This window comes from Haliotis rufescens, unplaced genomic scaffold, assembly GCF_023055435.1.
Source record: "Haliotis rufescens isolate VD_foot unplaced genomic scaffold, xgHalRufe1.0.p SCAF_11, whole genome shotgun sequence".
NCBI lineage: Eukaryota > Metazoa > Mollusca > Gastropoda > Lepetellida > Haliotidae > Haliotis > Haliotis rufescens.
Genome location: NW_025963791.1, coordinates 3,676,499 through 3,698,815, shown reverse-complemented (window position 1 = coordinate 3,698,815; position 22,317 = coordinate 3,676,499). Strand labels below are relative to the sequence as shown.

The 22,317-nt window shown below is 41.2% G+C and overlaps 1 protein-coding gene across 1 annotated transcript in view; it reads right to left on the bottom strand.

Moving 5' to 3' along the window:
* Window positions 1-2,371: 2,371 nt before the first annotated feature.
* The window catches only part of LOC124134334 (F-box/LRR-repeat protein 16-like), a 76,674-nt gene continuing 56,728 nt past the window's right edge, over window positions 2,372-22,317 (bottom strand). The window contains exons 2-3 of the mRNA XM_046499097.2: window positions 15,617-15,765; window positions 2,372-10,109 (exon numbers count right to left, since the gene is read on the bottom strand). Of these exons, the coding sequence (XP_046355053.1) occupies window positions 9,961-10,109; window positions 15,617-15,765 (298 nt within the window). The 3' untranslated portion in view covers window positions 2,372-9,960. The remainder of the gene's footprint in view (window positions 10,110-15,616; window positions 15,766-22,317) is intronic.

Here is a 22,317-nt window from a genome sequence, read left to right as displayed (position 1 = left end):
CACCTTTTGTTGTCCCGTTTCCAAGGCGTGTGGGCCGACGTTTTTGTCTTTCAGGATGACAGTGCCGTGCTTACGGTGCACGAATCGCCAATGCTCACCTCCAGCAACACGACATCCATAGAATTCCATGGCCAGCAATGAGCCCGGACCTTCCACCCATTGAACACGTCTGGGACATAATAGGAAGACGTATGCGTCAGCGTCAAAGGCCGCCGACCACAATGGCTGAACTTGGCCAGGCGCTGCAAGAGGAGCGGTGTAGGCTCCCTCAAATCGCCATTGCGAGACTCTAACACAGTATGCATCGTCGAGTGAATGAATGTTGTACGGCTTGTGGTGGCATTACGCACTACTAATCCAAAAACGTCAACTTTGAAATTTCTCATCTGACCCCAAACGTCCTACAAAATCGTTGACGGCCACAACGTCTACTGTCATACTTCACTACTGGTTGTAGTTCCCAATTCGTTCCTCATTATACAACTATTACTAGAAACTAATATCTCTTACGATTTTGGAAATTTTAACTGGTTTCCCCAAATCCCATACTTTTGTTAAAGCGTATTATTATTTTTTACTGTATGTGTGGTATATTTTGCGCGTGTATAAATTTTCAATATTCTAATCATTTTCGAGTCCAGGATTTGGCTTATTGGCAGCTTTGTTTTCCCCCTCATGGTATAAAACCTTAAGTGACCTAGAAGCGAAATTGGTCAATACCTCTTCCAAGAGTTTCCCCTTACAAATTATCTGGAAGGCAATAAGTATTTAATCAACTCGAACCCTCCCTTGATGATTCCTGGCATTAATATTGGTATCCTCAGGGTGGCGACTAGCACTGCTCGAGCACAGGTCATGTGACCCAAAACAACCACTCGAATTGGCTGGTCAGCGTAACATAAGCGACTGATGAAATGCGAGCTATGTAAGTAAACGCTTATGAAACAGCCTTTGGTTGATTGTTTGTAAATATTGGATAATTATTGGGTCACTATGTATATTGCCAGTCCCATGAGACTCAAATAGAGTTGTGTTATCGATGTAATGATAATACTGACGGTGCCTACGTCAAGTCGATCGTTTCGCCCGATAATACATGCCCACAGCGAGGTAAATTACGTCATACGTTTCAGTCGTTATCGAAACGTTATAAAAACAATTATGTAAAAAATAGGAGCTCTAAAAGGTCTCAATGGGATTCAAATTATTGACTTATTTCTCTGCAACATAGTGGGGGAAATATGCGTCTTGCATACTCTGGAGGCTGAAGGCCGAAATGCAAACTGGTACACGGTACAGGGTCCCGTTCCGCAGACCGCTTGCGTCGCGCTGTAGTGATCGTAACGCCCACATTGTAACATTGGCTTGGGATAGTCGTAGCACTAAGATCGGTTTGTGAAACAGAACCCAGTTTTGTGTCGACATCGCAGTACCAGAACAGATTTAGTTGGATACTCCCCTGTATTACATTCTACGAATATTTGCATGTTTACATAAAAAAAATTGTAATCTTCAATAAGAGCATCCTTTCCCTGTTTCGGCGGTATATACACTTTGTGTCGGAACATGAATTTATGTTGATCATCTATGCAGTTTTACTCTCACTGTTGAAATTTATTCGACTGTATTTGCTAAGCCAATACGCCCTAGCCGTTCGTAGGCATAGCAATGTGCCGCGAAGTTTTGCAGATACTATAGTTCAGGTGAAGCATCAAGTTTAAGTTGATATGTCATGTTTTAGGTCCTATGTCATGTTTCAGGTGTTATGTCATGTGTCAGGTGCTATGTCATGTTTCAGGTGTTATGTCATGTTTCAAGTGCTATGTCATGTTTCAGGTGTTATGTCATGTTTCAGGTGTTATGTCATGTTTCAGGTGCTATGCCCTGTTTCAGGTGTTATGTCATGTTTCAAGTGCTATGTCATGTTTCAGGTGTTATGTCATGTTTCAAGTGCTATGTCATGTTTCAGGTGTTATGTCATGTTTCAGGTGTTATGTCATGTTTCAGGTGTTATGTCATGTTTCAGGTGCTATGTCCTGTTTAAGGTGTTATGTCATGTGTCAGGTGTTATGTTATGTTTCAGGTGCTACGTCATGTTTCAGGTGTAATGTCATGTTTCAGATGTTATGTCATGTTTCAGGTGTTATGTCATGTTTCAGGTGTTCTGTCATGTTTCAGGTGTTATGTCATGTTTCCTTGGAGGCATGTTTCACATGATAGTCACGTCACGTTGAATTTCCTTCCTTTTTTTAAGACAGGTCACATCCATAACTGCTTTTGACGGCCTGTTTCCCGTGACGTCTGAATATGACGCATTCTATTCCATTCCTTGAGTTGTTCCAAGATGAAAAAGACACCGGCGATATATAAATGCATGTATTTGAATATTTTATTTTACGTAGAGTGTTAACTTTCAAAATTACATAAAGCAGAAAATGAAATGGTAACTATAACTGATAGTGGAATACCTGATGTTGCGAGAATCAGATGAGAGGATTTCTGTATAGGAATGCACAGGAGTAACACAGTGTCCACATCGAACAAACAATCAACAACAGTATATGCTTAAATAAACATAAACAAAACAACCTGTCAAACATGTGGTTAAACTCACGGAACATCAACTGAAGCACATGAGATGAACCCTGGGCCCCGTTCTACAAAGCGACTGTAGCACTAAGGTGATCGTAACTCCCACACTTTATCATAGACTTATGACAGCCCTACGGTCGCCTTGTGGGACGGGCCCAGGGCATTGAATGCAGAAACACAACCTTTAATTGTCGATATTAGCAGTTCCGTTCTAATGGCACTTCCTTCTCATATCATAATAAGTCAGCGTCGGTTATAACGAAGTGGTATCTACAGACTCTTCAGCAACAGCGTCGTTTCTGTTGAAACTTCGGCAACGGCGTCGTCGTGCCTGTCGAAACTTCGTCAATAACGAAGTTAAATCTACCTAAAATTCGGGAACAACTTCGGTTCGGCTTAAACTAATTCGTATGTACCAAACTTTTGTAATAGGGAAGTCGTACCTACCGAGACATCGGTTTCTACGAAGTCGTACCAGGGAAAACTAACTCCGATTTCAAGCCTTGAATTTCGGATACTTTAGAATTCCTCAAAGGAGAATCTTATAACTATACCTTATGACATCGTTACAAACAAAGTTGACTATGACACACGTTGATAATATAATAGTGAATGAGGTTTCCTTAAGCAATATTATAAGGGTAAAGTTATTTTTCAGGGCATTATCATTTGCCCGAAGTCTTTCATTAACTGCCCGACGAAGGAGTTGAAAAGTGCGACGGCTTCTGCAAATGGTAATGCCCTGAAAAATTACGGTTATTATAGCTGAAATGGTTAGAATTTGTTATCAAGTAGAAATAAACAACAATATGGGTTTTGAATCATTTACTGCAATCAACACACAATGAATGTCACTGACCCACTTTTATGGAAACGTCACAGAACAAACCAGATGACGTCACCTAACAACGGGCGTGATAATGGCCCGTCGTCAAACAATATGAGGACATTATCAAGTTACAGTGGACCGCTCATTTCTGATAACATGCGGGCGGTTTAACGATAATTCTATCCATTTTAGCTATAATAAATCATATACGACTGGAGATAAAAATATACTTCACGCAGTGAGCAACACTTTAACCACAAGGCTATCTGAATGAGAAGCGGAGCACTGCTTGCCCAGGGGATAACGCCTCGTACATCCGAGACGATTGAAATTAGGACCTTTGCTCGGGCTATCAACCACAGTCTGGTCCATACTCGACTGTTTGTAGATCACCGTGATATAACTGTAATACAGAGAGAAAAACCTATTTCACTCACTCGCTCCACGGGTTCACAGATTAGAAGTAAAGACAGGGCGAGGCAGCACAGTGCAGCTACGATCGGAGGCGCACATATATTTTCTTTACCAATACAATAATGCCTTTTAATGTGTACATTTTGTGTCCCAAAGTTGTTGTTTACTGTACGTGTATATATCGTGTAAATTTGAAGTTTCAACCGCTAAAATCGAAAGTCCAATGCCTTAACACAAACTTAACGTTAAATTCACTTTGGGTAACGGGCCCCATGCAGGACGTGTCTCGATCTCTGACACTCGTAAAATTCGACTCAAATTGTTTCGGGTGATAAACACACAGTTTGAAAAGATTATGGTTTAATTTGATTCTAAAATCTAGTCTCTGAAAAGAACATTTTACAGAAAAAGATAATTGTTAAATCATAGTTGTAAAATATAATAAAAAGGATCCCAGAGATTTTCTTCATTTTCAGATACCTGATACTGCAACAATTTTCAGATGCCTGATACTGCAATAATATAGACTTGCCAAATACTGTAGACTTGCTGTATTGGATATATTTGTTTCAGCGTCTGTATGACGGACTAGATTTGATTTATATAATGATATATGTGTTGCTATTAGGTCTCAGGAATTCAGAAATTATTTTAATCCAGAGATTTTCCTGGGTTAATTAATTTAATTGTAGGAATGTCAGGTTAAAAAACGGGGGTCCAAGCGAAATCACCCAAAGTAAATACAAAGACTCTTACACAAGTGACGTAAGCTTGCGCATGCTCACAGGCTGTTACTTTTAAATAGATATGGAGTTCTTTTAATGTAAACATGCTGGCGCTCGAAGATCGTGAAGCATGTGTCTGTATGGAATATTTGAATGATTACGTTCGGAAATTAATATTTAAGTACTACCAAATTATGAAATAGCAGCATTCATTTCCAAACATGTATTGGATGCAATCTGTTTATATTTTGCGTCCGTTTTCAAATTGTATGCGTGTAAATTGCAAGATTTCGCGTCCGGTAAATCCCTGAATGTAATCAACACAGACGTCATCGATTACCATATTTTTTGGACAAAAGTTCTATTCCAGGTGTCTTCACACATGTAACAGATTACCAGCTGACGCCATCACCAGATAACTGGCTATTCTTATTCATCATTTACATTAGTGCATCATCGCTAATGCGTCTGTAGCCAATAATTTGACTCTGAAATAGACGGAATTCATTATTACATTAATTTTTCAATCATCTTATTTTTAACTTTAATCATCATCTTAGTTTTGATGTGTTGGATTATTCAGGACTTTCTAATTGTAAATCCGAAAATCAGTGAGTGGTTACGGTTTAACGCAGATGCGAACAGTATTTCAGTTGTTTTACGAAATGGCAGCGATTGTCGAGAAGGAAAGCCCGAAGTAAACAATGTTGCCGACGTTCATCTATTCAGTGAGCACGGGTATGGCGCACACAGATCAAGGATCAGGAGTGAGTATTGGATTCGAACGCATGATCAGTGGATCCTGGTACGATAAAAGAACAAGAATCAGTGAATTTCTGCACCTTTAACTGAGGATAATTTTTGAAGCAAATGTGGGATTCGGATGCACGACCATGCACGACTATCCTAGCACAAATAAGGGACGCTTCGCAATTAGTGTCGACAACAATGGAAGAATTCACCTTCGAATTCATGGCGGTCTCCATACAATCCACGAAATATCTGCATACGGCATTGCTCTCATTTTGATAAGGGGACACGGATGGCCAAGTTGTCTAAGGCGCCGCAATTAGGTGTGCAGAGTTGCTCCCCTCAAGCATGGCATGGTTGTTGAGTTCATCTGAAGTGGTAAACGTCTAAGAAATTACTTCGGACTTTCGGGCGTTCATCCCACCTAGTTGTCACCGCGACATAACAATAGCATCTTCAAGCGCAACTATCATACTATTCATAATGACTGGCCATTGTTGTTATCCAATTACGATATAGCTCTGTTGACGGAAAGTCAAGTTAGTTCATGTCATGGCGCGTTGTCCGTCAGTCGCAAACTATTACATTTTCGACACCTCCTCTACAAGGCCTATAAAAACTGAAACAGAGCCTTTGCATGAATAATCTCAGCCCTATCTGTAAACAGAATTTCCACGACGGAGTCCCTTGGGCACGCCAGAAACCTATGATCGTGAATTCGAATCGGTTCGACCTGATTATGTTTCTAGGTTTGTCGGCGCCATACCCTTGCTCATGGGTTTCACCAAAGTGGTAAAAGTTCTGAGACATGTCATTTCGGGCATTCCTTCCTAATTAAGCAGCCAGCCGTGATGTAACTGGAATACTGTTCAAAGCGGCGCTAAACCCACCCACTCACGCAATTGTTAAACGCAACGACACTTGCCAACATCAGCAGTTTATAGAACTCTCAAGACAGGAGAAAGAAATACTAAAGAATGTCTATTGCCATTCCTTCTTACTCGTAACAGCAAAACATTAAAAGGCGGTGTTTACAGTAGAGAAAAACAGATAACTGAACTAAAATAATCCCCATTGAAACAATGGTAACCAATACTCTTCACCGGAAACCTTAGAGATTACGACCTGCTAAAAACTACGATTCATGATCCAATCATAAACCTTGAAAGAGCTTTGTTCACCAGCTGTATTGAGCATCTTCCAGTATCTGGTGTGGAGGCAGCCACAATATAAACGCATCATCTCAATACACCCGTGCTTCAGTCGACACACTTTTGCTCTTGTAAACACGGATGCAGTTCAGTCAACACGGCGCTCTAGTTAACACAGGTGCACTTCAGTCAACACGGCGCTCTAGTTAACACAGCTCAACGTCAATCATCACGGCTACGCACTCGTTAACACAACAAAATACAAAAACTAACAATTTAACTTTTCAATATTATTAAAAACTGCGTTTATGTTCGGTCTACCATATTGGTTTAGAAAGCTTCTCCGCAATTTTCTACCAAATAGCTGTATAATATTCTGAATTATCAAATACGAGAGTCCGTCACTTTGTACAGTTAGCAAGTGCCATGAGGATTTAAGAGCTTGAGTATATTCTAATTAGGGCATATTGATTCTTCCTACAGAGAAGTATCTCCATCAGGGATTGCGCCATTCGATTTTCTGTCAGTCTGCGAGAATTTGTTTTGAATAAAACAAGCATTGTTTTACGCCGCACTGCGAGGAAGGAAGGGACGTGTAAAAACAATTTTAATGTCATGAGTGAGTGAGTTTGGTTTAACGCCGCTTTGAACAGTATTTTAGTTCACGATCAGTGCCAGGTCCAAGTCGTGTACGTCGATCCACGTCACAACATGACTTAGACGTTTACCACTTTGGTGGAACCCACGAATCCTGTAATGGTGCTGACGGACCAAGGGTGATAATGAAGAATTCTAACCCAAAACACCGGATCCTGGCATGGCTAAGGGAAGAAAACGTGCACAGGGAAGTGCAGTGCCTGTGGCCACTGAGGTGTGTACAAAGGTACTATATAAGGGACATATAGGTATATGTTCTCATCGGTTGCCTAACAGTCTAACTAAATATAGTTACGCCTGTTCTAGCATGTATGCATGTAAAACAATTAATGTTTAGTCTGTGTGGTTATCGTTAGCATTGATTCCTAATACAACAACAGTGTTCGCGACATTACTGAAACGTGTGCCACATACGAGAAAGTATATCTTTCAGTCGAACATTACATTGATTGTTTAAATGCAATCCTACCTTTTCAATAAATTTTGAATGCAGGAGCGGTTGAGAGATCGGATTAAAGTTGCCATGACGACTGAATATCTCTTTTCGATTACTATTAAACTTTCTCCATAACGTGTCTCATTACGTTTCAGATTCATAAATGTTACACTTGTTAAGGCTCTGGATACAATAATGTTCTGAGTGTTGTATAAAGAAGCAGCGCCGACCATCCATTTAAAGGGATTATGTTTAAAGTAGTATTTCTTTATCCGGTTAAGAGTATCAACATTCCACTAAAAGATTTTATTTTACAAACACATTCGTATTTTATACGTTAGAAAACACCCCACTTAAAGGGGTGTTTTTCCAGTATTATCAACACCGACAACTGAACATTCTGATACAAACAATGAAACAACTAGAACAGGTAGACGTGAAATTGAGGTAGACATAAATAACTACATATACGTGCCAACTTAATATGAAACAAAGGATTGATATCACAGCCAACAAAATACACCTTAAGGCAAACTGTTTGGAACCTTATACAAACCATCGTCAAGTCTTAACAGGTTTAGTGGACACGTCGTTCCTCCATTACCCGTGACTGAATAACGTGGTTCCCTTAGGGCTGACTAATGAGTATCCAGATTACATCGCACATCAGCAATATTCCTCGTGCAACACGTGTCACAGCCATGCGGCCTTCTGTTCTACTCATTGCTTCAATAGTTGGCACTGGTGGGGTTCATACCTTCACTTTATTTCAGTACTTGTATTCCACGGGCCTTTTTGTACAGACGAAATACAATTAAGGTGCAAACAGCATAAGATATAATACATTTGATTGCTTTTTAACAAAAGCAGTTTTAACATAATTGCACATTGTACATGTTGGGGTATTTGTGTTCTTACAGTATTGCCATAAAACAAGTACTTTGCTGTATTCATATTGATAATAGGGTCTCTCGATGACAGTAGTGTATTAAACTTCAGAATATTTGGAAAGATGTAAAATTTAGTTTTATGTAACTTTGCCTAAGATGGCTATAAGCTGGACAAATTAACAAAAAAGGGATATTCATTTTCGATATGGTTTAAGTTACAAACTTTACATTTTCTAAATTCACGAGGAATTTTATAATGTCGTCCACGTTCAATTTCTAAATTGTGAGAACTAAGCCGAAAACGAATCAATGTGGTTCTGAATTTATTTACAGTAATACTACTCTCAATGGATATTTTAAACTGTGCATGATAAGCCATTTTTGGGGCAATCAGATAAATCACTTTGCCAAACCTGAAAAAAGTTGTCTTTTAACCGTTGACGTAAGAACGGTAAGAAAGAACCAGACATCACCAAATCCTAATCTAAAAATAACAGTTTTAAGGTTCGTTACCCAATTTACGTGGCCAGGTACATCGTACACGCGCATCATATTGTAACATGTTTTGGGTAAGCGGGATTCCTGCATATTTAAAAGAGACAGCCAATATTTGACACATTTCAAAACAGCATGTATTCATGGGTGTTTGAGGAACGTAGTGTATGCAAACCCGTGAAGAATTGACGATGTATACAATCCCAATCAGAATCACAATAGCAAAACCACCTGGTCGTTCATGAAACATTCATGTACGGTCCTGATGAATACAATGAGAGTTGTCTTCCCTTGTGGGAAGCGTCGTGAGGTGATGAGGAGTCCCATGAAAGTATATTCCTAAGGGAATGCTGTATGCTGATACAATGCCACTGCTAGGCATGTTGCTCGGCTTAAACTACTCACCGAAAGAAACACGTTTTAGAAGAACAGCCTGTACCATTATTCATATCAACGACAGAAACAGACATTCCAAGAGGTGTCAGAGGACAAATTCGTTCAATTCGTGAAACCCATTGCTCATGCTTTGTGTGCAAGACAGGTACCCAGTTACACGGCATGATGATTACAGACGAGGACAAGGTGTTGGCTGCCAAGCAGGTTATGATGAAGGTCTTGATGAAGGAGGCTGCGATGAAGGAGGCTTTGATGGAAGAGGCCACGATGAAGGGGATCATGATGAAGCGGGTCGCTTGTAATACGCAGGGCAACACACAATGTCTGTATAGCTCCATCGGACGTCTAAACCATTAATACACATCCAAGCGAATCAGATTGCTCTCACACACGTGAATCATTATATCCAACACGGGCATCCATAGTCTTGGATGAAAGGGTCACGATTTCACCAGCATAACTTACACTCCACAACATCAACCTTTCAGGTGGACACTGACCTGGACACATCACGACCGGTACAGAGTATGGTAAACTTGTACAGAATAGGTATACCATCACCACAATGTCAATCAAATCAAAGTCCTGGAATAGAGATTCTTCACGCCATAGCTTGTCCCTCTTGTCAGTCGAGCACTGCACAGCGGAACATGTTGTCCCTGAGGAAATCACAGACTGTCTTGGTGGCACTGGTGCAGTTTGTGAGCTCCAATTCCTGGAGGTTGTGGAGCCTCGTCAAGCCGTACAGGCCATTGGTGGAAATCTGGGAACAACCTGCAACATTTGAGAGAAAACCGGAATAAGTTTCTTTTGTTTTATTGCTATTTTAACACCTCACACAGCTATATTTCAGCTATATAACGACTGAATTATCGAGTAATGGCCAGACAAAACTAGGGATTGATACCATGAGCAACGTCGACACGCGCAGTCAACTGAGTCATCGAGCCTGACTACCGATCAATTAAAGTCGCCTTGGTACAGCAACAAGGACTATGTTGCACGTAGGAAACACTCATGACATGCAGAGACCGCTTCCGTGGTCTAGTGGTAGAGCGTCCGCCCTGAGAGCGGAAGGTCCGGGGTTTGATCCCCGGCCGCGTCATACCAAAAGACGTTAAAAGATGGTACTTGTTGTTACCCAGTCTGGCGCTCGGCATTAAGGGGCTAAAACAAGGACTGGTCGGCTCGGAGTCAGTATACTGTGTCTGAGCGGGGTATTCATGTTAAACTGCTGCATGGTATCTCAGTGAGCTAGCACTATAAATCGGCATCAGTTCGAACTAGTACAAGCAGCCACACAAACACACACACGTACATGCACGTCGCTATATAAGTGCAATAATCTTGGACGCGACGTAAAACCCCATTTCACCTCACCATAACATGCAAATACAAGTGACAAAAAACAAGTCCATAGTCATAACCAAATGTCTCCTTAAAGCTATTGATAAGCTATTATCATGTGTTCATAAATCACTATCAAATAGTAATGATACTAGGTGCGTGCGAGCGTATCCTGCCCCACCCTGACACCCGTCACAAACACATGCAAATGCAAGTCAATTGTTCACCTGAAAAACAAACACGGGAACATATGGTACAAGTCAAAATTGGGAATTGCATCGACATATTCTTTGTCACTGATGCGTCAAATTTGATAATGTTCTCCACATGTCTAACATCAAAGTTTTGGAAAGCATTTATGAGTCCTTGAATGCTGTGCACAATCCACGCACAGCATACCAATCCTTTCTGATGCATGGGTAGTCGCGTGGTAGGGAGCTCAGATTTGATTTTTTATTTATCGCGTTCACGCCTTCAGAATATACTGCTGATGATATATGATATTTCACTGAGATAAATAATTCACTTCCCTGTTCCAGTCTAGATGTAACCCTGCCTAACATATCCTTTATAAATGTGTTCCCATACGTATTATCCGAGTATGCCTACTGCACAGATACTGCTATATGAAGCGTAAATCCAGATATTTTCTCAAAACGTTGAATTATGTATATTAACAAAAGAGCGATATGACTTCCAGCTCAAATTACTCCGTAGGATTCTAAGTATTCCCACGTTACTCAATGTGTAAATAGGCTGATTAAAATGTGATTAGGTTGTTGCAATGTGAGCCTTCGCGGTGTGGTGGACAGAACGTCTGTCGGGAGAGAAGAATGTCGGTTGTTCGATCCCTTTGCCGCGTCAGACTGAAAGACGTTAAAAGATGGCATTTGTTGTTTCCCTTGCGCTCGGCGTTAAGCATATAAGTAAGGATTGGTCGGTTCGGAGTCAGTATCCTATGTCTGAGTTGGGTATCTATGTAAAACCACATAGTACATCTCAGTGGGCTAGCTCTATAACACCGGCATAAGTCCGGACTAGTACAACCAGTCACACGAACACGTGCATGCAAGTGGTTATAAAAGCGAGGTAAACTAGAAGGCGTCGTTAAAACCCATCTTACCTCACCAAACAATGTGAGATCTAGGATTTGATTTTTGATTCCAGACGGCATGGATCAGTGGTGATTCTAGGAACCACTTATGAACTGAAACGTTTTGTCTTGAAAGTGATTTTGCCTCACTGACTATGGTCTCTGCGCGAATTAACGAGCTTGAACTTCGAGGGGCCCGTGTAATAAAAGGTCCAAAGCACGTTTTCAGAGGCGACTAAATTGGATCGATTCGTCAGGCTCGATTTGACATGCCATTGTACTCCGGTATGAACCACCAGTTCGACTGTCTGAGACTCGATTATTACAGGCCGTATGATATGATGTAAAACAACATACAATTAAAATACTTATTTGATTTTCCAGTTCTTAATATACGCTTTCCATTACATGATCATCAAACTATTTCGTTTGGATCCAGTAATGCCTAATCCAAACTGAAGCCCGACACGACAGCTATAGCCCACCTGAGAGTAGAGGAGGAAGCGGCGTCTATCAAACGTCGCATTACACAGACAGAACCCGTCAGTCCCGACAGCGTAACAGTAGGCCGCTCGGCTTATCTGGTGGCCTATATAACTAGCTAGAACAAGATGGATACTCTACGTCACATGTGACTAGGATAGGCTGTCAAGCCCCACACATCAACACAGGAAAATTTTCCTTTTGAAGAAACCTTGTATGTAGCAGGACTGACAAAGCTGAAATCAATTCAGTCGTGGATCTTTAATCAATCTCGCCTTAAACTCGGCGAGCATCTGAAGACATTAATGTCATTGATGTGGAAACGCAGAAAAAGGTACATATCAGAATGTCGTTTTTTTGTTCGCAATGTTGCAGTCTCGCCGTTTTCTAGCCGTCTTTCAAACGGCACTTTACGAGTGTGTTCCATTGGCGTTTTATGATCCAGCTCAGTCTTGCAATAACTATATTCTATTATTAATACAAGACTGTGCATTACACGGCGTAGGAGTAGGCCATCCCCCGCCGTAATATTGCTTGAATATCTAAGTCAACTTGCTCAGCTTTAAGCTCAGCTTTAAAGATGGCTCTTGATTTTGTTGCATAATGTCCCTTTTTTCTTTATTAGAGATACTTGGATTTCGAATGCATACATACTGATTCCAACAGTCTAAACACGTATACCGCAAATATAATATCATTAACAAATTAATGCTTAACATGCGCGTATGTATAATAGAGGACGAGAGCCAGTCTATTATCGGAACATAAACGTACTGTTGAGTGAGTGAGTGAGTATGGTTTTACGCCGCTTTTTGCAATATTACAGCAATATCACGGCGGGGGACACCAGAAATGGGCTTCACACATTGTACCCATGTCGGAATCGAACCCGGGTCTTCGGCGTGACGAGCGAACGCTTTAGTCACTAGGCTAACCGACCGCCCCCGTACTGTTGAGAGAACGACTGTGCGTTTATCTTACGATAAAGTACTAGCACAAGTTCTCCATCTATCGTAGAATACAGGCAAACACTTCCACGAACTATACACTGCAGATGACATAAACTCCACAATTCACATTCAAAGCAGATTGCACGATTTCATATAAACTGTACGTTTCGAAAAGCCAAGTGTTGTTTAAGGCATGTCAAGCTGAAATGTACGAGTTTTCCTAAGCACTAGAGTTTCACGCCTCTATAAACTGTATAGTACTTCTTCGGCATATAAATGTACTCAACGTGACAAAACTAGTGACCACTCACTGGACGAAAGTATTGTCCTGTGCTCAAGATATAGTTACTTTGTTGCCTTAAGCGACCACCGTCACATTTGGTCACATACGCGCATGCGTGCTTGTACCTGTTTTGCACATGTGCAACTGTCATTGTCTTAATGTTGAGTTTCTAAAAAAAGGATCCAACATTTTGGAAGGGTTGTGCTGTGAACGTGTGTAGTTGAACCGGGTGGTCAAATTTTCGATTTCTTTTCCTTAACCCTGGGACACTTCAAACAATTTAATAGTCCCTATTTCCATTGTTTAGCTACCCTACCCTCTCAATAACCAGTTTATCAGTTTGAAAATGCCCTCAGTCACATTAACTCGTCAATACATCACTGTAATGTATTGCCATTGTTCACGGGAGGCCTAATGGAATACGAAACATCGTAATACGTCATCTGTTACGTAACACGTGTCCCAACCACCCCCTACTGTTGCCATGGAGTGATGAATGGAGTATAAAGAGTTCCGCGTGCCCTAATTCATTACATGGCGGTGTTCTGGAACCAGAGCGTCATTACAAGAGACCTACAGTGCCACGCGTGGCGTAATGATTCTATATTTCTGCGTAAATTGCTTAATCGTTCATGAAAACATGGGCGTTATTGGTCTGTGTGGCAACACATGCTTCTGAAAACGATGGTTGTAGTTGATCACCGGACGAATAAAGCGATCGCAGTCGGGAATAATTGACGATAATCGGCGTTCGTGACGCAACGGGACGGTTCGCAGGTGCTGAAAGGACTTGATCGGATCTGGTGCATGTTAAACTAGGCCTGGTCCAACGCTGAGAATACAAGGGCCTCGTAATGATGCTGTAATGCCATATTCTGGTGAAGCCAAATGTGGCAGTTTTGATTAAGATAAGATGACTCCACAGATTTCTGATGATCCTGTAATGCTGTGTGTATTTGGGTCTGGTTGAAGTGCATTATGATTGAGTTGATAAGGTTGGAGCTGTTCTTGCTGGATGTGCTGGTTTTGCAGTTCAGCTGGTAATGTGCGCCTGGACTAATTTGTGAGATGTTAAAGGACAATAATGATATACCGGATGGCCCAGTGGTTTATAGCGAATCGATATACAGAGTTGCGTCCTTTAGCTGCCAGGATCCGATGGTTGTGGATTCGAATCCCAGACTCGCCGTGATTATGACCCTTGGTCTGTCAGCACCATGCCCGTGTTCCTGAGTAAACGATCTGCGTCCCTTTAGGCTAACAGCACAACACAAGGTGCCCAGTCTTTTAGGGAGGCGTAATTCGCTGTACAGAGTTACATCCCTTAGGTGTGCCAGAATCATATGATCATGGGTTGAATCACATATTCCCCCGATTATGTTTCAAGGTTTATCTGCACCATACCCATGGGTTTGACCAACGTGGTAAACGTCTAAGACCTGCATCACTTCGAGCTTTCTTCCCCCATCAAGCTGACACGCCACAATATACCTGCAAAAATGCCCAAAGCGGCAGTAAACCCATCTCACTCACTCACTCACTGGTCCCACATTAAGCTACCACTCCATGTTGCACCAACTACTAACTCATAAATATTTTTACTTAAATAGTTATATACTGTGAGCAGAACCATTTTATAAAATATAGTGCAGAGGGAGAAAGAAAGTATACACTCACAAATGGTGGCTAAAAATGAAACAAACTGGAATTTGTTATTCGATGATGATGTATTTGATACGGGTGTCATAGTTTTTGGACCTTACATATGCAGTGTTTCGGCGATTGTTTTCAATCTAGTAACGTTTTGATAACGTTTGTAAATAATTAGTCAACCCAATGTTCAAGTCTGTACTTTCCTTACCCGACAGTTTATCTCCAGGTTCGTTCGTTGGTTGTTTAACACCGTACTCAACAATATTCCAGCTATATGACGGCGGTCTGTAATCGAGTCTGAACCAGGCAATCCAGTGACTGATATCATCAGCATCGATCCGCGCAATTAGGACGATGACATGCATCAACTGAGTCAGCGAGCCTCACCACCCGCTCCCGTTAGTCGCCTCTGACGACAAGCATGGGTTGCTGAAGACCTATTCTAACCTGGATGTTATAACGTAACACGCACCTGCCAGCGACAGCACCCTGAGATTTCGCATGGAGTAAAGATGTTGCAGTCCAAAGTCCCGCACCTGCGTACACCATCGGAGGTACAACTTCTGCAGTGACGTCATCGTTGACACGTACCCGATTCCGATATCTGTCACGTGATTACATCTGAAAGAATCAAGATAGGTGTGTGAAAACATGATTGTCAAATACCTTTAAGTATTTCGTGCTGCTAAAAACATCAGATTATGTATTTCATGTATATGGAATCAATGCGAGAAATAACATCGAGTATTTAGGAATATGACAGAAGTATCAAAATGACATACATTTAAATTTCTTATCCTTAAAGTCGTCGTCGAGGCTGTTACATTTTAATACAAAAGAATCCCACTTATGTAACGTGCGGTTTGCAATCGGCCAACGTTTAAACAAAGCGCAAGGTGCAGATACGCACTATCAACGTTTTTATACACTGCTGTACAAAATAAACGTCTTTCGATAGCGGCCAGAACGCGAACGTTTCGCAGCTCGATCGCGACCTGGGACAATTGTTAAATTTTCATTCGTGCGGAAACAAACTTCCCCACGATTACGTGAAACATTCACGTCCGAGGAACGTAGCAATACACACGCACTAGCCAGAGATTTGGCAAGATATACAAATACTATCAAATTTGGCATTGGCAACTGTAATGATACGTTTCAAATGTATATTTTGACATTATACCACAGAATAATATGACCACAGTAGACATAGACCACAGTAGATCTGGCTAGTGGCTGACGTCGAATATCACGCTATGCTTTAGTGGCGAAGGTGAAGGTGAACGGTGTCGTGAAAAGTTGTCGAGTCTAGTTGTTCCTGGTGACAGTTTTGTCCCTGCCGCCTACATACTGCCGCTTTGGTCAATCATAATAAAAGAAGAATACGATGACTAAATGCGGATATTCCCCCAAGCTGTGCTGTTCGGTTCATCTTATACTGTCTCAAAGAAAGACGGATGCAGAGAATCTACTTTCCTTTGAGTAGCCATGGAAATTTCAGACCAAAATAATCGGTTTTGTTCCGGGTTTCGTAAGATTTGACAAACACGGACTTTGTCCCTTGGCAGTGTGTTGTGTATCTGGCTAAATGTTCTTGTGTGTTCGGGGTTATTTTTGAAACTTGATAATAAGATTGCTGTAAAGATTACTGGAAGAAACGAGCATTCATGAAACCTTTTTCGTCCGGATTTTAATATCAGTGAGGGAATTACGTTCGAATCCGGCAAACCATATTTTCTTTTCGCAAATATTTGTATTTAAGCCGATGGCGACGATTTTATCCGATAAATGGGAATATCGTTCAACGTTGCAATGATAGGGTAGTCTTGTGGCTAAGGCGTTTTCTCATAACAACGAATATCCGGGTTTGATTTAATGACGCCCATTCTTGATGTCCTCTATTGTTATATTGCTTACATTGATAACGCACCGTAAAACAATAGGCACTATAACAAGTCATATCACTATACACCATACATCCTTTACAACGTTGTTTAGCAACATCACAGAACATCTAAGAACATCAAGGAACATCTAAGATTCCATACAGTGTACCAGATGGAAGTTCGACCGAGAAGAATGTTAGTGAGTGAGTGAGTGAAGCCTAACGACAATTTGGACAGTATTTCAGTTATATCACCGCGTGTCATCTTGGGAAGAGAGATGATGCTGATCTTAGACATTTACCACTTGATCACGGATATGGCGCTGACAAACCTAGAAAAATAACTTGGGATACGAACCCACGATTAAAGTCTTTTTGCACACCTAAGGGACGCAACTCTCCACAGCGAATTGTGGCGCCTCAGACGACACGTGCCTCATCATGTTTTGACAAGAAATGACCCATGTAACACACACATGTATCTAACTATGGGCAAGGGAAGTATTATAACGATCTTCTAAGCATTGCAGACCGCCACCGTGGTCTAGTGGTAGAGCGTCCGCCCGGAGAGCAGAAGGTCATACCAAAAGACGTTAAAAGGTGGTACTTGTTGTTACCCTGCCTAAGGGGCTAAAACAAGGACTGGTCGGCTCAGAGTCAGTATACTGTGTCTGAGTGGGTTATTCGTGTTAAACTGCGGCATTGTATCTCAGTGAGCTAGCACTACAAATCGGTATCAGTCCGGACTAGTACAAACAGCCACACAAACACACACACACGTACATATAAGTGCAATAATCTTGGACGCGACGTTAAACCCCATTTCACCTCACCTCTAAGCAGTGCAGTACACTAATCAGGACTCATTCACACTGGTGATTCGGTATGGTCAGATTCGTCGCCCGTTCCGTAAATACGCACTGGTCTCTATTAACATTAGCACGAGGGGAGGTTTACGAAAGAGTTCATCTTCCTTGCCGTGGGGATGCTATTTTACGCCTTGAGTTAGCCCCAGGTGGGGTAAGGGTTCCTGGAATGTCTGGCGGAATACGGAATTATTTTTGGAATTTCCTACAGAGCGGAATGACATGGCGCAATGAGCTAGATTTAAGGGCTTGCAAAAAATACATTTTTCATGTATTACTTTGGGCATGAATATAATTAATGCTAAAAAAGCGCACAAGAAAGGCGATGGTTTTTTTAGCTGCTTATTTTGTTGTCAAATGGCAAAGAAACACCAAAGGGTATAGATTGGATGATTAGTGACGTAAATATTGTTACAAAATTGCTCAACCTGGCCCGACTACATCTTTGAAATCAATACAAAAACGTGGATGACGCACAACCCTGCTCAGCCCATAAAGTGTGCATAATACCCAGGAGTTATGATGAAGCCACTTTTATGAACTTTGTTTTTTTTATATACAGCGAGTAAACCTAACCGGTTGAGACCGTGTTAAGGGAAGGACATAGTACAAGCTATTGGCATGGTTACCGACGAATGTGATATTTTATTGATAAATTAATGTTTCTACATCTCCAAGTCCCCCACTACTTCTGTAACTGCCGCTACATATCATGATTGCGACAAATGTGCCCACAAGAGGTGCTTCGATACAACACACATTGCTGATATATAGCTGTGTATTACCCAGTACATATTGTCTACAGCTTGTGCGTTACTTCTGAGAAGTCTGCCTCTTAAGATACTGCTGCCGTTGTGCTACTACTACTATTTGTCACTACAACTACAACACACGATTTGCTGCTACAACTACTCCTCCTCCTCCTACTACTACTACTACTACGAGAAGATCCGGGTAGGAGTAGGTCTTCCGCAACCCATGCTTGTCGTAAGAGGCAATTGAGGCTCGCTGACTTGGTTGATGCATGTCATCGTTTCCCAAACGCGTGGATCGATGCTCATGATATCAATCACTGGATTGTCTGGTCTAGACTCGATTATTTACAAACTGCCGTCATATAGCTGGAATATTGCTGAGTGCGGCGTTAAACAACAGACCAACAAAACAAACAAAACAAAAACTTACACTACTACTACTACTCCTAAATATTTTTCTACTACTACAACGCCTACTGCTGCTTTTACTACAACTCCTACCACGACTAATACTTGTACTGCCATGCAATTACTACTACTACTACTACTACTACTACTACTACTACTACTACTACTGCTGCTGCTGTGGGGTTGTCTACTTGAACTACTATTATTACTGCTACTCTTGCGGCGCCCATTACCATGGCAACAGCTACAGCTACACAACTGATGGCAATCGTACACGTATACAGATCAGAAACATTGAAGTTTGTTGTGCCAACCCACGCACAACCACATCTAACAGTTACACTAATGGCAACGATAATGATTTCTCTAAGAACCATTCCTGTATATAAAACTAATTTAACCATCACCAAGACAACAAAAGATCTGGAGGCAATCCGCCAAGGTAGCCAACCGACGTCAGATTTAACAGTGGTATATTAACCACAATGCTTCCTGCCAATGATTGCCCACCGAGTATGTCTCTGACTTCGCGTCTACACCCGACCCATGCTGAGTGCACGTTATAACCATGCAACATCAAAGGTCGGGAGTCTAAGCTCTGTAATAGGCTTGACTGCCTACGCTTGGCGGTGCCACCTACCGGTCCTGAAGATGGCGGTACTTTGGTACTTCGCTTCGCTTTAATCAGTTATCCATGACTGTAAAACATACTGCATGTAGATATTAATCTCAGTAATTTTACGACATTACCACTAGTATTATAATTGAATCAATTTTGAAACTGAGTTGAGGGTAAAGTAAAATGATCGATTGCTTTCATTTCGGATAAAGGATACTATACTACGACTTTTAAGGTCGAAACACGATCGAGTAGTATCCTTTTCATAAATGTTATAGCTTTCAATGTATAACAAGGTTTGTATTGCAACTTGATTTTTCTCGAATGTGCCGTAGTAATTACTTAAGGTCGAAATGCGATCGAGTAGTATCGTTTTCATGAATGTTCTGACTTTGAATATATAACAAGGCTTGGATTGCATCTTGATTTTGCTCGAATTTGCTGCTGTAATTGATGTCCTCTTCACCCCGAGAGTCGAAACAAGACGGACAAATGAAACCTGATGGGTCGAATAGACCTACACCAATCAACGGTAACTAACGACATAACTAACAGTGTTTTATTTTATTTCAAATATATCACGCCGTTGTGGTAGCCCAGCGGATAAAGCGTTCGGTCGGGTTCGAATTCTAATGGTATATAGGTACAATGTGTGAAGATCCTGGTGTACCCCGCCGTGATAGTGCCAATATTGCAAACAGTGGCCTACAACCATACTCACGGACTGATACTGGAAGGTAAGGTAGAAGGAGGATGTATACCACTTCGCTGATCCCATGCCCATGGTGCTGACAGAACAAGTGTTATTATAAGTTACACTCTTGGATTCGACCCATGACTAGCGACTCCCTTGTCCTCATTTATTTAAACCCACTCTTACGTCCAGTCCAGTCTTCAGAGGCTTTCGAAGACCTATTACATTGACAATAAATATTCCCACTCCCGTTCCAAAGCCTATGCACGATCATAAAATATGGATGTAGTCAGTAATACCATATAGATCACAAACTCTTTAAGTCAGACAAATAATTTTCTGAGGATGCACAATTAGGTTAATGACTGTATGAACTACATATAGGTCGTACCGAGCGCGCACAAAGGGTGATTATTTTCTTGAACAGGTGATGTTCTCTTTGAGTGAGTGAGTTAGTGAGTTTTGAGTTAACGTCTCTTTTTGAAGCATACACCTAGAAAAAAGTTAAGCACCGCCCATTCTTTATTTTTTTTGCATCCAGAACTGCCATGCATCATTTGGAATTATCTGCATACGGCATGTATCTCATTGTGTCAAGTGGCACGGATAGCCCAATCGTCTAAAGCGCAATTCGCTGTGCAGAGTTGCGTCCCTTGGGAACACCACAAAAGTTCGAATGCCGGATTCCCCCGATAATGTATCTAGGTTTGTCAGCACCGTACCTGTGCTCGTGAGTTTCACAAAAGTGGTAAACGTCTGAGACATGCATTACTCCCCACACAACCCAATATAACTTGGATACCGTTCAAAGCAGCGATAAATCAAATCCAACCCAACCCAGTGTCTTAGATGCCCCTGATAGCGACTAAAACGTTAGTACAAGAACAGTGTGTGTTTGGCCATTTGCGCACACTTACTAAGTCATATCATATGATGCCCAGAATCAGAGGGACCAAATAAAAGGGTCGACAAATAACTACTCCCACGGGACAGTTGTGGTCATTAGGTAATCGATTGTTGTTTCTGTACATCGTCAGAAAAGTAATACAGGATACGGTTTTGTAACATGGCTTTTAATGTGGCTATATATAACAGAAAGCGCTGCTCTATCCTTTTCTTTGTGTATTTGAAGACTTAGTATATAATGGCGTGTCGGCTTAATGTGGGAGGAACGCCCAAAGTAACGCAGGATGCAGATGCTTTTCACTTCTGTGAAACACCCGAGCCCAGCTCCACACTTGACGGTCGATAATTATGTGTTTCCTAATCACTTGGATTATGGATTTCCAACACGACAGGCTCGGTGATTGGAATAAGAATATACACACAAAGAGCTCCCGTTAAGAAATGTCGATTGGATGCCATAAAATAATTTTGTGAAACGTCAAAGGGGTACTCTCCTTCTTTTATTTGCCCACATTAAAGTTCATGTGTTCATTTCATTTGATAAATATGAATATACGACGGGAATATTTAACAAGTGGTGCAACGACACTGTAGCTTTCCTCGATATGTAGTCCAAAGTCCAAAATGTCAACAAAGACAAACACTTAACATTTGTTTTCAGAATTAATATTAAAGTATTCAAACATATGTGTTGCACTAAACAAATACGAAATATTTTGCACAAAAATGGCCACAAACAGGTTTTTCAATATAGCTGGTGGAAAATATAATGGTTATGCTGCAAATCGGATTTGATCCTCAAGAACAAGTTCAGTTTTCATGGAAATAGCTTGGGTAAAATAGTTCTTAATGTGTTGGGTTTTATCGTACGGATTGACCTCCCCTTTAATCAGTTTGGTTCCTGTTTATGTTGCCGGCACAAACGCATCATACAGCGGAAAGAATACGTACATTTTAATGTGAGAAAATGCGTATTCCATCTCTTCAACTTAACTAAAAAAGAACAATGTTCCTTAACCATTAAACTGGATACGTGAAGG